Below are 18,718 nucleotides of genomic sequence, written 5' to 3' on the forward strand. Positions count from 1 at the left end.
AACATGTTGTTCAGTTGTGTCCAACATGATCCCGAGGTCTTTTACCCCAGGTGTTTTCTTGGCAAAGATACAGTTGCGCTTTGCCATTTACATCTCCATTGTGTCCACATTTTAAAGATGAGGAACTGCCTGGTGTTCCACCCACCTAATAGGGGCCCAAGCTGGCACATAATGGTTGCTTAATGAATGTTTATCGATTAATTGAAAAAAGGTGTTTAAAAAAAGTCCCAAACTAGAGGCAAACTTTTTTGTATGGGTTGGAGTAGATTGCTTTAGAGGTTCCTTTCAGCTCTAGAATTCAGAATTTCTCCATTTCTTTCAATACTGTCACATGCTCTTATATAAGCTCAGGATTACTGCTATTTAGATATGGAACACTGACAATGTAGCTGTACAGAGCGCTCCTTTCTCAATCACTGCTCCAGCATTCTTACTTTGAAGAAAAACTCACAGTTCGACCATCACATCAGTGTGTAGACCTTTTAAAGGGTTGGTCCCCCTCCATATTTTCAGCAGGGTACTTAGGAATTTACCTTTAGTTTTGGTTTTAGATTTCTATTGGCTGTCTGAGTCTCCAACTTCACATATTAAATAGGCAGACAAGTATCATGAAACCTTCTTCTCTTCTACCTTCCAAAACTTTTTTCTAATAATGAGAATAAGGTAAGTGAGAACAGGAGTAAATGTGACTTATTTTTAGAGAAATATACTACTTCAAAGTAAGCCTACAGACACACACACACACACACACACACACACACACACACACACACACACACACACACAATCTGTATACAACATCACACAGAAACTGAAATATGATCAGAAATATTTCAAACAACAAAGGCTTGGAGCACTTTAAAGAATGTTTTATTGAAAACCACAGAGAAGCGAAAGCAAACATACCATTTCAAGATAAAGCTTTCCTGGAACATTCTTTGTATCTTTTGATACACATCAACCGTCAAGTCCAAATAGTCTTCCTCATAAATCCCATTCAATAGCAAACATAAGTTATTTTTTTTAAAAAAAGCTTAACTTTATGGTAGGCAAGAAAATGATTTTATTAAAAAAGCTTAAATTAATTAAACTATATATATATATATATATATATATATATATATATATATATAGGAATTCACAGGTCCACAAAAGTAGCAACAATTTTTAAAAAATAGATACAATATCAACAATAAAATGCCTACAATACTAAAATGCATATATAGATTTTCTTGAGTTGCATCTTCATTTCTAGATAAATATAATTCTTCTTGGAAAGATAGGCCATGAAAATGATTGCCAAGTACTTTTCTAACAGAAAAGACTCAACAAACTTCCTCCTTTTTAAATCTGCATTTAATGTTGGGAGAAATGATCTACTTTGGGATGGTATTTTCTTTCTTTAAACTTTAAACATCAGAGATAATGGGATGGCAGCCTGTTTCCAAGTCTCTTTAGAAGCATATTTACTGACTTCTGAAGCTACCAAGACCTAGCAGAAGTAAATACAATCTTTAACTACCACAACTATTTCACAAGTATTTCAGAGCATGTGATTCTCTATTATTTGTGGTAATTACACATCCTGGAGATTGTTGGAGAGGGAACCTCTTCTGCTCTTCTGAGTATCCATACCATTTCAGTGTCTTGGTAAAATAATGGAAAACTGGACTACATGCTGAAACAAAGATGTCAACAAATAAATGAATTCCAATAGGTCATCATAAACAAATAATAATAAGGATTGAAGGTATTTATTTGGTTTTCTTTACTAAAATAGCACAATTTCTGAGGGAAAGAATAAAATCACTGTATGACCCTTGAGAAAGTGGCTTCATCTTTCAAGGCCTGTTTCCTCCTCTCTAAAATAAAGGGAAGGGGGGAAGCTAGGTGGCAGTGGATAGAGCACCAGCCCTGGAGTCAGGAGGACCCGAGTTCAAATCTGACCTCAGACACTCAATAATTACCTAGCTGTGTGGCCTTGGGCAAGTCACTTAACCCCATTGCCTTGCAAAAAAACAAAAATAAAATAAAATAGAGGGAAGGACCCACATCAACAAGATTGTAACAGAAAAATTAAATACTGATGCACTGAAAATATATGATCTCCTTTACTCCTCACAATAACCCTTTGAGGTAGATACTATAGTTTATTATTAATATCTTTATTTTACAGATGAGGAAATAATCAGAGAGATTAAGTGATATCCCCAAGGTCCCACAATTATTAACAAGAACAGGACTTAAGGCTCTCTTAGATCCAAGCCTAGCATTCTTCCCATTATACATGCCATGAGGCCCAGATCAGCCATGTTTAGGAGCCAGTCATATTTTGACCCTATATCCAGTAATCTTTTTATTAATTATATCCTGATATCTCCTTGATGATCCTCAGGAAAGTATATTATAAACCCCAGTCAATTGTCTTTTTACAATTTTGCAAAATGCTATGTAGATGATTTAAACTCTGAAATTGAAATTCTAAGTTAATTTTTAAAAACCTGGCAACTAAAAGCAAGGCTTTCATTTGCACTTAAGCTGGTATTCTCCATTCTTGCAAATTATTTTCTAACTGTTAATGAGATAATTCCTTTGTTTAATATTTATGATGATTCATTTCATTTGGAGTTAAAAGCTTAAAAAACCTCTAGTTATATCAGAAACTAGTCCTAATTCCTTGTGGTGCTTCTCATCTCTAACCAGACTAAAATGTAATTGGGTATTATTTGATCAATAATAGAACATAAATATGGTTAATATATTGTCCACAGAGAGATTTAACTATGGGTTTAGGGGTCCACTGTCATTCGTCAGACTTAAGATGGTTTCCTGATACAAACAAATGAACATAAATAATAAACCCATAAGGCTATTGGATGCCTACTGTGAAGTCTGCAAGAGAGCATGCTCTGGGTTCCATTGTATTTGAAAAGAAACTTTCTAGCATAACATGTGTATGTTTCTGTGTATGTGTATGTGTGAACACAAAACAGTAGTACTCTTTTTAAACTGGGGTGGTGGGGGTATAAAAAAAGATAAGATAATTCAAAGAAATTTCATATGATCTTCTCATAATAGTTATCATCATCATCATCATCAGAATAATTCCCCAAAACAAAGAAACAGTATTCCCAATCAATTTTTTTGAGCAGGGAAGGAAACTTTTGCTTTAGCAGTGTTTTTTTTCTTTTTTTTTTCATTTTCCAGTGTACCAGACTAAATATAAATTCATTTAATACTTTCAGTTTCAAGCTTTATTTACATTAAATATCTCTCATAAGGAAGGTAGTCATCATGTTTAAAAAGTATCAGAGGTGTTCTAATATGAAACAGACTGCTCTGGAAGGTAATAAGTTTCCTATCTCTAAGCAGAGGCTGAATAATCTCTTGTTGGACATTTGGGAAATGGAGATTCTTAATCAGGGTCATGTTAGGCTAAGTGGCCTCTGAGATTCTTCCAACCCAGGTCTGTAAATTATATGAGGCACTACATTATGGCAAACTAGCAAGAATGAAAAATGTGGGGCAGGGGGGAGTGGGTTTGGTGTCTGAAGGGTGAGGACAGAAGTGAGGAAAGGAAAAACAAAGTTGAGGGAATAGAAAAAGCAGAATGTGATTAAGCAGCTTCTGCTGCAAGTTCATTTATAAAAGACTTACCTTCATGCTGCGCAGGGTTTCTGACCATTCCATAGACCCAATCTGTGGTATTGCAGTAAGAAGTAAACTGGTTGCTTTATTTGAATTTTCTTTCAGAGTCTTCATGACATTATCAACTGAAACCTAGATAAAACAGCAAGTGATATTAAAAGCCTTGAAGTTTTTCAATTCTCTTTTGCATTGTGACTACCAGAATGTTTAAACAAAAGACAACTTAGTTTAAGTAAAATAACTTAATGCTTTCACTACACATCTAATTTTTTAAAGCAGACAGTGGGCAATGGAAAGAATGCTGAATTGGAATTAGAGAACCTCTGGATTTAAATTTTTGATCTTCTATTTATTTCCTCTGTGACCAGAGTTGAAAAAAAAAGATACCCAGTAAAGTTCCTTCCAGCTCTAAATCTTTGACCTTTCATTTATCATAGACAGATCACTTCAATATACTTTTAAAATAATTTTCAATTTCAAAGAAAACTGTAGTGTCATAAGAATAAAAATTAGATGTTCTGAAAGAAGATTCACCTTTTACTCTGGATAGAAAGAAAAAAAAGGAAACGAAGAATCCCTGCCTTCCAACATGGCCTGAGAAATGACGTTTGAAATCATAGAAAATATAATTCAAAACAAAGCAAAACAAATTATTCTTGGGACATCTGTAATTCTGTTTGAGATTCTAGTTGAACTAATATTGGGATCCCTAAATGGTCAACTGGGAATTGGGACTTTTGAATTGTAAATCTCTTGCTGAGTTTTTACCCATGGGGTGAGTTGGAGCCACAAAAAAATTCTGGAAGATCTCACAGACCTGTATATTTTTCAACAGTACAAATTCCCTTTCAGTACTTTCTCTTCTTAAAAATAACAAGGTTTCAGTCGGGGCGGGGAGGCAGGAAAAAGGGTAGGATCTGCATTTTAAGGTGTTGTTTTTATCCTTCCCCTTCTCCTGGGTCCAAACATTTCTCTTCATTTGTATTCACCAGTACTCAAATAGACCTCTACCCTAGCATTACCTTCACCTTTCAGAAATGATTAATTTTAGGAAGCTGCATTCTCCAAGTTTAGTTCTGGCCCCTTTATATACTTGCTCAGAACTTCCATTGACAAGGAGAGAGGCAAAATGTGATGAAGAAAATGCTAGACATGAAATAAGAAGACCTGGAATTGAGTCCCATATTTAGTTGTTGCTGTTCAGTCATTTCAGTCATGTCTGACGCCCTGTCACCCCATTTGTGGTTTTCTTGGTAGATACTAGAGTTGTTTGCCATTTCCTTCTTCTTTTCATTTTGCAGATGAAGAACTGAGGCTGACAGGGTTAAATGACTTGTGAAGGATCAAACAGTGTCTAAGACCAGATGTGAACTCAGGAAGATGAGTCTTCCTGACTCCTGGCTCAGCACTCCAACCACTATGCTACATACTTATTAGTTATTTGACCATGAGCAAGTAACTTAACCTCTAACTTATAAAATGGGGGTAATAATACTATATACCCCATAGGGTTTTTGTGAATTGCAAAGTACTACACATGGCTGATTATTTCCCCAAAGCAAACATCTTTTTTTTAGTTTTTTTTTTTTTGCAAGGCAAATGGGGTTAAGTGGCTTGCCCAAGGCCACACAGCTAGGTAATTATTAAGTGTCTGAGGTCAGATTTGAACCCAGGTACTCCTGACTCCAAGGCCGGTGCTTTATCCACTACGCCACCTAGCCACCCCACAAAGCAAACATCAAATATCAGAAGCAGCAAAGAAAAGATTGGTTGTCCTATTCTACTATCACGTGACTTTAAAAAAATAAAAGGTACTTTAGAGATCATCTCAACCCCAGTATTTTACAGAGAAAGGTAAAATCAAATCAGCTCAGGGTCACAGAATGACAGAGCCAGTTCTAAAAACTAGGTTGTCTGATTTTTAGACCAGTATTCTTTCAGTTTCACCTTAATACTTTCCCACTTCTGAAATCAATGGTTTAATGGTTTATTAGTGAAGAACATTCAGATTTGAAATTTTCCATTAAAGGGTCAATGAAAACTATGAGGGAATTAAGCCAAGCACTGTGAATTATCTAGCCCACGAATGATATCTTCTTAAAAAGCAAATAGTATTTAAGCCCCCTCTTTGGAGTGGGGATTGAAAAGGAAAGAAGGAAAATGAATATAAAGCTAATTCAAGGAAATTTTACAATAAAATCAGAATTGTTCCCATTTCCAATAATAAAGTACATTGCCGAAATTGTTCTGAGATTCTGGAAATGTAAACAGCTTTGGGATATAACTGATCATTTAGAAATGCCAAATCTGCCAAAAGAAGTTTCCCCTAAAAGTTAAAAATAAATTTTTCCATAATATGTGCTTCTGCAAACACCAAAAAAACTAGCCTCATTTCATTTCCATTTTTCCAAATGATGACTTCAAGATATTGTGAGATACAAGGAACTGTGTAAACATAAAAACCAGTCCTAAGGAGCATACAAAAGTTTCTTTAAATGAATTTAGCTATATTGAAATTTTTCACCTAAGAAAGCACTTCTGTAAGGAAAGGGATTCTACTTACCGCCTCCTCATGTTCTTTCCAGCAGTCATAATCTGTTGCCATAGCAATGGCTGCATAGCAAATTCCAGCTTCTCTAGCTAGCACCACCTCTGGTACTGTGGTCATGTTGATAAGATCTCCTCCCCAAACACGGAACATCAAGCTTTCTGCCCGAGAACTAAAACGGGGTCCTTCCACAGTTACCATTGTTCCCTTTGAGTGACACTTGAGTCCAAGTTTCTTAGCAATCTCTATGAGAACCTATTAACAAACAACCCCCCCCAATAGATACTTTATATACATCAAAAATATCTCTAGGTTTCTTAAAGGTACAGCTAAAAGACAAAGTGTCAGTTTTCTAGGTCAGTGACTCTTAATCTTGTCTACTTTTGGTCAGTAGAGGTTGGAATTAATGGTCATAAGATCTTTCAAATCCACTTGTGCACCAAGTGTTATTGTTATTCTGTAATTTCTAGTGTTTGAAAATTTCATGTGTAGAAACTGAATTTTTTTTGATATTAAAAAAAGATTCTTATACTTAAAAACAGGAACTACAGATCTAGAAGAAAAAGAGAACGGGTGAAGGAGAGTAGGAGGGATAAGGGAGAGCTTGGCCACAGCATATTGAATTTCAGTATGACGAATTTGTAATTAAAGCATCATGTTGTAGCCAAAGGGGTAATGATTTGGAATCAAGAACAAATTCTGGTTTTGTCAGATCTTGAGCAATTTGCTTAACCTATGGATCAGACTTTCCTTTCCTTTAAAATGAAGCAACTGAGGGGTGACTAGTGGATACAGTACCAGCCCTGGAGTCAGGAGTACCTGAGTTCAAATCAGGGCTCAGACACTTAATAATTAGCTGTGTGGCCTTAGGCAAGCCACTTAACCTCACTGCCTTGCAAAAATCTTTAAAAAAAAATGAAGCAATTGAACCACTCCTAGATCTGTATCCCAAAGAAATCATAAGAATGGGGGGAGGGGGGAGAATCTACATATACAAGCATATAGTAGCTCTTTTTTTCATAGTGGCAAAGAATTAGAAATTGAAGAAATGCCCGTCAACTGCAGAATGACTAAACAAATTGTGATATAAGAATGTGATGGAGTGCTATTTTTCTGTCAGAAATCATGAATAGATGGACTACAGAAAATCCTGGAAAGACTTTCATGAACTGATGCTAAGTGAAGTGAGAAGAACCAGAAGAACATTGTACACATTAACAGCAGCACTGTGAGATGATCAACTATGATGGACTTGCTCTTCTCAACAGCACAATGATCAAAGATAATTCTTCAAGACTTGTGATGGAAAATAACATGCATATTCAGAAATGTCTCAATGTAAGCTAAAACATATTATTTTCCATTTCAAAAATTTGTTTTGTTTTATATTTTTCCCTCTTTCATGTTTTTTTTCCCTTTTGTTCTGATTCTTCTTTGACAAAATGATTACCCTGGAAATATGTTTAACAGTTATACATTATAACCTGTTAATTCGACTTGCTGTTGAGGGGAAAGGATAGGAAAGGAGAAAATGTGTAATTCAAAACCTTACAAAAAAATGAATGTTGAAAACTATCTTTGTAAGTAGTTGGAAAATTAAATAAGGATTGGACTAGATGACTTCTAAAGTCCCAGTTCTTTCTAGTTCAAGATCTATAATACTAAACTGTCAATGGATACATGACTGATTTACCCCAGTACATAATATCTGGATTAAATAGCCAGAATCAGAATTTGAAAACTACAACTATGTATCTGAATATTTGACGATTTCGCTTATGATTCTTACTTCACAAAAGGGCTTGTAAGTATTGAAACCAGCATTTATCAAGTGCCTATTATTATGTGCCAGGCACTGTCCTATCTCATTTGGTCTTCTCACGAATCTTGGAAGGTAGGTGCTCTTATTATTATCCCTATCATAGTTGAGAAAACAGAGTTTCCTCAAATACAAGCTTCAGACCCTTACTAGCTGATGAAAATTGCCAAGTGAAGTAGTATAGAGGAATAAAGAATAGAACCCAGGACAGAACCAATATGGACACTTATGGTTAGATAGTGTGATCTGGAAGAAAGAACAGCTGACTGATCAAAAGCTAAACCAAAGAGATTGAACAGTTGCCACTTTCATTTCTGTTCATAAAGCAGTACAATTGAATCTGTTTCCTCAGATTGCCCAGGGACACACTGCTAGTAAGTATCCTTTTCTATGTTAGCAAACTCAAATGGAAACATCCCTCTAGGCTACATACTTAGAAAACCACAAATTAACATTATGTACATTGAATTGTATGTTTATTTTGTTAAACATTTTCTAAATACATTTTAATCTACTTCCAGCTCCAATGGTGTGCCATTTGTAGTCAAAGTTTGACCACATTTTCATTTGGAAATAAAGGAGTGGAAAAGAAAGAGGAATCCTAAGGACTCAGTAAAGTATCTTTAAATCACATTAAAGAGTACCCTCTTTTAGAGGATACCTATTAATAAGAGGAGGGAAAGAAGGAAAAAACTATCATTACAGTAGTAGGAAAAATTTACACAACAGCCCTAGTAAGATGAGATCTTAAACAGCTCCTACCAAAATTCAAATGAAAAATCTGATCATGAAATACAAAAGATTCTTCAGTTCAAGAAAACTTAGGTCTGTGACAGTCATGAAGTCTAATATATTTTCAATTCTACTGTTTTGAAAATCTAAAATAAAAATCAATTATCACCAGTGGAGAAATGAAGTTTTATCCATTTCTCATACCTGCTGGTATAAAACCAAAAAGTAGAAGAGACACAGGTTATAAGTTTGAAGGATTAGGAAGAGTTAATTGGTCTCTATAGTAATAGGAAAGATGGGGGGGGGAGTGTTATGCATATTGTTTTATACATATTGAGTTTAAGTTATCCACCAGACATCCAGGTTGACATGTCTGAAAAGCAGTTGGAGATGCAAGATTAGAGGTCAACAGAAAGACTGGATAAAATAAGAAGATATGAGAATCATCAGTTGGGCATCCATAAACTCTAATACCTCACAATATACTAAAAGCTGATGTCCTTATACACCTGCCCTCCATATTCTTCCCTCTTCCTTCAGGATATTAGTTGTATTATACATGATATTAAGAAGGGTACCAATATCAATTGACTTCTAGGTGGTACAGGGAATCAAAGGGCTGGGTATGGAATTGGAAAGCTCAAGTTCAATTCCATCTTTAGACCCTTACTAGCTGATGAAAATTGACAAGTGAAGTAGGTTAGAGGGAGAAAGAACAGGACCCAAAACAGAACTATTATGGAAACTTATGGTTAGATAGTGTGATCTGAAAAAACAATAGCTGGACTGATCAAAAGCTAAACCAAAGAGATTGAACAGTTGCCATTTTCATTTCTGCTCATAAAGCAGTACAAATGACTCAGTCTACTGAGTTTCAAGCTTCATGTGCAGTCTTCTGTTGTCTCATGAGATCAGTCTGTAGACAAAGATAATCAAATTTTCATTCACACAGAAGCTTGCACATGTATGTATGTGAATATGTATACACATACCTGATATGTGCATAATACATGTGCACACATATGAATAAATGAATAAAACATTTATTAAAAATACTATGTGCAAGGAACTAGAGATACAAGTAAAAAAAGTCAGATAGACCCTGCTCTCAAGAAGCTTATATTCTAATGGAGGAAACAACAACACATAGAACATCTGATTTGGCTACAAATCAGATGGAAAGGTCCTGTTGTTCTTAAGATATAGCAGCAAAGAAGATGATAATAACCTATTTTAAATGTCATTTCCACCCAAAACTTTTTTTAAAATCAATTTGCAGTAGTTGGGTTTGGTAATTTTACTGACCATGGAGTTACTCTGGCTCTTTAAAAGCCAGTATTTAAGGCACCCTATGTATGCTCAGAATTGTACCCCACACTCTGACTTGTGCACCCTGCCCAGGCTGAATATTTTTCAGTTCCTATTCTACTCTTGCTTGGTAAAGCAAGATTCAATAAAGTCCTAAGATTAGAGCTGTGCTTGTGTGGACAAGACTGAAGGAAGCAATGAAGCCTCCAACTGATTCACAAAAAAACTGCAGTCAAGAAAACTCTATAACCTGAATCCTGGAAACTCAGCATCCTCCAAATCCATGATGCTGAAAGTCCTCCCAAATCTCTTCTTTTCACCTCACTCCATTTTCTGTGACACTGCTGTGGATCAAGTCTCAGTTTGACAGATTCCTTAGCCTCAATGAATCAAGAGAGTACTGCTTCCCCTTTATACCGGGCACAATAATCAGGCTGGGGTTATCTTAGACATTAGTTGGAACTAGGTCTGTGAGCCACATCTACTCATCCAAACTGGTTTAAGCCCTGGTAGAAAAGCAAGGGTCAAGGGATCAAAGTTGAACAATGTGAGTTCCGGACAGGGCTCTTGGGAAGGAATAGAACACAATTCTTGATGTTGAACCTTAATACTACTGACAATGCCAAGGTCTATGGTGGCAAAACTTTGTGTATACACACACACACACACACACACACACACACACACACACAGATATGTACATAGAAAGTAGGGCATATATTAATGTATGCATGCTACGATCACTAGTCCCCAATATGTTCCTTAAAGTAATTTAGAAACGTAGTGCTTTGTCTGTAACAGCTACACTAATACAGTAAAGACATAAATTTTGGAAAACCCTCTCCCCTTCTCCTAATTCTACTTTTCATACTCCAATTCTGAAAGGAAATTTATTATATTCAATATAGCCTAAGAAAACAAGGCAGGCAGACTGGAATTCCTGAATGTATGGATAGAACTGTGGGTGCAAGATCTTGAAATATTTATATACTTTAAAGCAGTGGTCTAAAAAACAATTCTAGAATGATCCCTTGAACTGCAGTGAAAAAATATCAGAAGTTCTTTTTTATATATGAATTAATAATAATAATAATACCTATTATTTGATTCTTCAGGAATTTTCCTAATGTTAAAGCCCCTCAATTGATTAGGAATGAATTAAAATAATAATGTTGAAAATGATAACAACAATAATGATAATATTAATAATAATGAGAACTAGCATTTATATAGCATCTACTAAATACCAGGATCTGTGCAAAATGTTTCATGACATTATTCCATTTGATACTTGCAAAAACTCTGGGAAGTAGGTGCTATTATTACTTTTATTTTATAATTGAGGAAACTAAAGCAAACAGAGAGTAAATGATTTGCCCAAGGTTATGTAGCTAGTAAGGGTCTGAAGCCAGATTTCAACTTCAGCTTTCCAATTCCATACCCAGCCCTTTGATTCCCTGTACCACCTAGAAGTCAATTGATATTGGTACCCTTCTTAATATCATGTATAATACAACTAGTATCCTGATGGAAGAGGAGTGCCAGAATGTGGAGGGGTATTGGCAGAGTACATAAGCACATCTGCATTCAACATATTGTGAGGTATTAGTTTGTAGATGCCCAGTGTAGTGGATTCACATATTTAGTTTTAATTAAACTAATCCTAGCAAAATGGACAAGAGGCTTTAAAGAGATTATAAACTGAATATATTATTAATGAGAGTAAATGAAACAATGTCAATTTAATCAGATCTGACAAGATGGTCAAAAATAAAAAATATATATCTGTATTATTTGAAATATAGATTTGTATTCATTGTCATTAACACTGACCATTATTCTAAGCCTCACCTTTGTCTTGAGATATTAACTAATGATAGTTTGAAGTTGGTATGATTAGTAAGGCATTTGCTTCCAAAGACCACTTTTAAAGATCACCTTTGAAACTCTCATATGTGTGCAAGCTTAAAAAAAAAATCAAAGGGACAGAATTTTTTTTAGGGACAGATTTTTTTAAGCCTGTTCAGAAATCTCCTAGTTTCCATAGGTTTTGAATCTATTTATTTAAAATATGAAAATGCAACACCCTCCAGTTAATATGAAGGAAAAAACTGTGTATCAATCAATCAATCAACAAATCACTTATCTGGCAATTGCAACTTGCCAGGCACTCTAATAAATATTGGAGATAAAAAGAAAAAAGCAAATAAAACCAATCTACTCCCATAAAGAACTTACATTCTATACAGAGTTCATGAAAATTAGCCTTAGAGGAAATGCAATAGCAGCTGCAAAAATAGAAGCAGAAAAGGCCTGCTGCAGGATGCGATTTTTATTGTTTAGGTTTTCAGTCATATCTGACTCTATGTGACCCTTTTTGACATTTTCTTGGCAAAGAGAATAGAATGGTTAGTTTTCTCCTTCTCTTGCTCATTTTACAGAGGAGAAAACTGAGGCAAACATGGTTAAATGCTTTTAAGTCACACAGCTAGTACCTAAGGTCAGATGTGGACTCAGGAAGATGAGTCTTCCTGTCTTCAGGCCTGGTGCTCAATCTATGCACTGAGCTCAATTTAACCAGGCTTTGTAAGAGTAGAAGTAAAAATAGGATATAATCAAGGCATAGAAGAGTAAATAGTCAGTGTAAAGGTATAGTGAGGATATGGACTTATTGGTCAGAGCCCACAATAGTACACTTGGACTATAGAGGATGAAGAAATGACTAAGAAAAATGAAAAGACAAGAAAAGAACATGTCTTGAACAGCACAAAGGATTTTGCATTTGATCCTAGCATTACCTAGTGGATCAATAGGGACACCTATTGACAGGAAAGGGGATGGGAAGGGACAGAACAATGTCAGGAAAATCACTTTGGCAAGTAAGAGGATGGACTGGAGAAGAGCCTTATCAAAGGAGACAAATCAGGAAGCAAATGATATAAAGTTCTATAATATGAAGAGAGGAAGCTCGTGAAAAATAGCAAAGGAGGGGACAGAGCTTCTTAAATTACTTTTAGGTTTGTTACTTTATTTTCTTCAGATCTAAGTCTGACTTCCTCTAGGATATGGAATTACATATGTAATGTCTTGGCTGCAAGCTCTTGGGTATTGCAGCTTTCCCTAAAGCAAGAATTTTTAAAGTTATCTTTAATCAAGTTATTTTTGTTAAGTGAGATTCAATTAAGGCAATTTTTCAAAGTTGTATGGCTACATTTACCTCCAACAATCCATGAAACCAGTAGAAAAAGTTGTCATTTTTTTTTGGCCTTATTAATTGCCCTTTTCAGTCCCTGGGAAGCTAGTAGAGGCAGAAGAGTTATTCTCAGAGTTAAGACAACCTATTATTTGATTCTTTAGGAATTTTCCCAATGTTAAAGTCCCTCACTATTAGGAATGAATTAAAATTAAATTTGTGAAGTCATTATCACAAAATCTTTAAAAACATGTCTACAGGGTCCTATTCTGCTAAAGAATATAAAGATGACACCATTACAGAAACATGTAGAAAAGATATAAATTTGGATGCATTCTGAGGTGTTAGTCAATCAGGGATCTGATGTCTTCACATGAAAAATACAGCTACTTTTATATCCATGATCAAAAAAAAATGTACTCCTTTGATATATCTTTGGGGAGATGCATTGTGGAAGAGTGAAGAGAACAAAAGCCTAGTCAACAGTTTCCAAATCAAATCTGAAAATCAGTGAAGTGACAGATATCTTCTTCCTCTATTACATCACTGAAGTCTGTACATCACAAATTTGAATTTGGTATTTTGGTACTCTACTAACCTCTCTGGTTTTAGAGCAAAATGGCTCAGCCATTGGAACGTGACACACTCCTCCAGAGCAAGCATGACTTCCATCATGGAAGGTTTGAGGTCTTTTGGTTGTCCTGTAAAAATAAATTGAAAAACAAAACATAGTCAAATCTCATTATTCAGTGACTGAGGTGTCAAAGTTTATAGATTACATAGGCCCTGTTTCTTCATTTCCTCTTACAGTCTGTCTTCCTGTTGGCCTTCTAAGACAGTTCATAAGATAGAACTGGTAGTTTTTTTTAAAAAAATGCAGTTTAATGCCAGTAGCTGTAAGATTTGTTTCATAATTTAAGTGGATTTCAGTTTGCTCTCCCCAAGCTCAATGGCACAGTGAATAAAGAGGAAGCTAAAACTATATTCTGATCTGGATCTAGAAGACTCGTTTTAGAGGAACATCTTTGATGTGTGATTTAACTGATTTTTTTGAATCACAAATCTCTTTCCTCTAGAGGTAATGAGAACTAAGTTCACTCATTATTTATGTTTTGGAGATCTAGGAATGTTTGTACTCATGACTGAGCCAGGACACTTCTACAACTATGTGATCTCTCCCTCGGGTTATGGAGAAATAGAGTTTAAAATAGTTCCTGCAAAGTAAAATATTTAATTTTCTGTACTGAAGGTGTGGGGCTCTAAAAGGAATAGTTTTTCCTGATCCAGAGTCAAAAGGAAGATTTGTCCACCAGAAATAATGCATTATTGCCATTTAGTCACATACCAAAGAGTGACAAGCTTAAACCAAGAGTGCAATTGAAATTTAAAAAATAAAAACTTTCTTTTGGCATGTCTATCCAAACCAGAAAATGTTCTAGGCCCTATGTTGTTTTAGGCTAATTTAAAAGGGAAAGTTACAACAATCTCAAAACAATCCCAGGTAGGGCTGAAAAATGAGGTCTGTACTTAATTTTAAGATATTAAAAAAATAATTTTTTTTCCCCTTTGTAAAACTTAATTTTGGGGGCAGCTAGGTGGCACAGTGGATAGAGCACCGGCCCTGAAGTCAGGAGGACCTGAGTTCAAAAACTGACCTCAGACACTTAATAATTACCTAGCTGTGTGACTTTGGGCAAGTCACTTAATCCCAATGCCTTGCAAAAAAAAAAAAAACAAACAAAAAATCCCATTAATTTTGCCTCTTGTTTCACAGATTCCACAGAACAAGTGTCTAAGGTTATATACTTACCTCTACCTGTAAAAATAAAAATATAGCTTTAAAAACCCTTTGTAAAAAAAAATTATTCCATGATAAATTTCTTTTATCTCTCTCTCTTCTTGTCTACATACCCTATTTAATTCACCTTTTCCTTTTTTGTTCCTACTTTTCTAACACTTTTTTCATCATAACATAAGGAGGAATACCAAACATGGAGTCAGAAGATAATGGTTGAAATTCTTTTTCATTATTTATTAACCATGTGAAAAGACTAAATCACTTTCTCTCTCTAAATCTTAATTACTTCATCTATCAAAGGAGTCCTATTACCTATGCAATGAACTTCAAGGTACTGTGATGAGGATTTAGTGAAGTAACTGATATAAAGCACTATATAAGCAATTAGTTCTCTACTAAAAGAAAATACTTCACACCTAAGCTCTTATTTGTTTTCCTTTTTTCTCTTGTGATGATTAAATTTTCTACCTTTTTCTTTAGATTAAACCCAGCCATTCTCTCCTAGGCTTAGTTACACTAGGATAAATGGATTATACTATTGAGAAAGTAACAGAATATATTCCTGTACAGGCACAGATTAGACTAGATAGTCTTCTATGATCCCTTCTAATTTTTAATTTCCTGTGGTTCTGTGAATCTCTTCAAATTTCCATTTTACCTTTTCTAAGTTGCCTTTAAGCACCAGTATTCCATTTTTTCAATGTTATATTGGAGCACAAAGTAATGATTAAAAGAGCTGGCCTCAGAGCTAGGGTTCAAATCCTAATACTGATTCCCCAGGTAACTATGGGTGAGTCACTTAATTTCTCAGTGCCCTGGGCAACTTGGGCTGGTCATATTGTTAGAATGTCAGAAGTACACTTACCAAAAAAAGACTGATCTATGGAGAACTCACACAGGGAAAGCACTCACAAGGACATCAGAAGAAGTGATATTGTAGCACTGTCTTTCTTAAAAACTTTGGAATTGATTGTGCAGTATGGGAGACACTGGCACAGGACAATGCAGAATGGGATGCCCTCATCAGTAAGGGTGCTACATTCTATGAGGAAGGTAGAATTGAAGCTGCTCAAAAAAAAAAAAAATTGGCATGCATAAGTCTAGAGTACCCACCCCAGGTGTACACATGGACTATTTGTGTTCGACAATGTGACAGAACATTCTGAGCTCTTATTGGATTGATTAGTCACAGTTGGAAACAATGAAATTTGTCTCAAACACCATGATATCATTTTGGTCTTTTTTCAATAACAAAGGACAAGAATCAACCAACCACCTTGATCAACTTAAGATTGTATGTTGGGCTATACTATTTTCCTGGAATTCCTTATTCCCAAGGAATCAAATAGGGATAGCCCATATCCCTATTTAATCATCACCACTAAAAGAGGACTACAGTGCTGAGACTAACTAATTTAACTTTATAACATGATGACTTTTGCAGCCAAGGAGCTCTGTGTGTGTGTGTGTGTGTGTGTGTGTGTGTGTGTGTGTGTGTGTGTGTGTGTGTATTACATTCTTATGCTAAATTTTATTAGAAATTTTAACTTTTTTAGAAATAAATACTGAAAAAGGAATAAAATAAGGTCAGGTACTTTTTGCAACTGTGGTTGAGGGAAAATTCTTAAAAAAACAGAGAAGAACATAAAATAAGGCAAAAGAGACAATTGGGAATATATAAAAAGATTTTGAAAGACTAAAATCACTATAGAACTAGCAAAGAAACAGTAGGATAAGGATAAACATGATATATAAAATTACATAAAGAACTAATGCAAATATATGAAATACCAAAAGCATGTCCTCTTAGTTATATGGTCAAAGTATTCAGTTTTCAGAAGAATTGCAGCTTTTTAGTGACTACATGAAAACATACTTCAAATCAATAATATTAAGAGAAGTATCATTTGCATTTCTACTCAATGTTTTATTTGCTTCAAGAAAGTTGCCTGGATTACTGGGTAAAATTACTCTTGAGGTTTTACTTCATATTATTCAAATAGGCAAAAATAATAAAATACTGTTAAGAGTCAGAAATGGAAGACAGTCATTAAGATACTATTTAATGTTTAGGAATTTTATGTTACAGTAGGCAAAGATAAATATAAAACAAAAAATCCACAAAGTTTGCACTATAAAATGCAAAATAAAATAAGCAGAAACAAGATAACAATTGTCTTCAATGACTAATTAAAATGAAATTAAAAGGAAATTGGATTCTTGAGTACTGAAAAACTAATGAAGGTTCCAGAGATTATGAACCTCACTGAGGAAAAGTGGAAGACAATTCATAACTGTTAGATACGATTATTTTATTGGAAATTTCTTAATGCCTTTCTCTTTACAAGGAAGAGTTAACTTTGGGAGTGGGAGGTTGAAATAAAAATTTATTTTAAAAAAATAGCATCAAGCATATAGACTATAAGTACATTAATTTTTTATGCATAATTTTTAGGCCTAATTCTTCAGCTTCTCCAAATATGCCAATTGGGATTTTCTGTCCATTTATTCTCCTTCATTTTCCCTCATGAAATCATTCATATTCAGCAATGTACCTTTTCTTCTGGTTCTGAGTTTCTTCTCATTTTTACATTTCATGAAGGTCTTTCCAAAATAGTTTTTATGAAGTTGTTTTGACTGAATTAATGATTTAATTAAAAAGAAACCTTCAAAATACAACTTGTTCATAATTTAGGAATTTAGAAGATGACAAAACCATAAGGAAAACCAAAATACCCTTAACAAATAATATGCCTCAAAACAGTAGACATGTCTAGAGTAAGATAAGACAAGAAAGAAAAATAATTCAAACTCACTGGCAAAGAAGGATAACTATCTATGTTAAGAAGATTAGTATGAAATAATTCTCAATCTCTACCATATATTTTTCCTTACACACACAAATTTAGCAAAACAAAAATTTATTTTAACAACCATATTTACCAGAAATATCAAGAAAACAGCAATATAAATGGAAAGAGCAGTGACCACTAAATAATCATAACTAAATGATGTGAAATTATAAATACCATGCATGTAGGGTCTCACAAGAGAAGGTTAAAAGATATTCTGGATGTGGAAAATGGCATATAATGTCAAACATTAGATAAACTGATTAGTTTTGCTGATCTCTCATACTGACATTCCTTTTTTTTTTTAATTTGGGATGGGATGATAGAAGAATATATTGTGAAATGTAGGCAATGTAAAAAAATATAAAAAAACTTTAAAAAGTTAACTAGAAATACTTCTTTACTAAAGAGAAAGAAATATTACTGCAAAAATATGTTCCTCATAAAACTATAAAATTATATATACACTATATATGATTTCAAATAAACCAGGAAATGTCAGAAATATTTTTATATGTGCCAACTCTTTAGTTTGAGTGCACTTTATGACGATACACAAACCAAACAAATTCAGATCTCAATCTACTAAAAGCTTAGCATCAGTCAACTGAAGAAAGGTATTTTCCAAAATTCTTGAGGGTCCATGCACTAAATTTCTTTGAGTAAATTTAATGGGCAAGTTCCAGTCAATGCTACTTTGGCCTTTTTATATGCCCCTTATTGTTTTCTCCTCTGTTCTGGTTTTCTTTCTTCTTTTTCCCATTTCCTAAAGATACTTCCTTAGATTAGGCTTTAGGTAGGGTAGGTTTTTAGGTGCTAC

General features: G+C 34.4%; 1 protein-coding gene across 1 annotated transcript in view; it reads right to left on the reverse strand.

Moving 5' to 3' along the window:
• Nucleotides 1-1,338: 1,338 nt before the first annotated feature.
• Nucleotides 1,339-18,718, reverse strand: part of MTAP (methylthioadenosine phosphorylase) — a 70,375-nt gene continuing 52,995 nt past the window's right edge. The window contains exons 5-8 of the mRNA XM_074207437.1: nt 13,847-13,949; nt 6,212-6,451; nt 3,658-3,780; nt 1,339-1,678 (exon numbers count right to left, since the gene is read on the reverse strand). Coding sequence (XP_074063538.1) covers nt 1,640-1,678; nt 3,658-3,780; nt 6,212-6,451; nt 13,847-13,949 — 505 coding nt within the window. The 3' untranslated portion in view covers nt 1,339-1,639. The remainder of the gene's footprint in view (nt 1,679-3,657; nt 3,781-6,211; nt 6,452-13,846; nt 13,950-18,718) is intronic.

The sequence above is a fragment of the Macrotis lagotis genome, chromosome X (assembly GCF_037893015.1).
Source record: "Macrotis lagotis isolate mMagLag1 chromosome X, bilby.v1.9.chrom.fasta, whole genome shotgun sequence".
In the NCBI taxonomy this organism is placed as follows: Eukaryota; Metazoa; Chordata; class Mammalia; order Peramelemorphia; family Peramelidae; genus Macrotis; species Macrotis lagotis.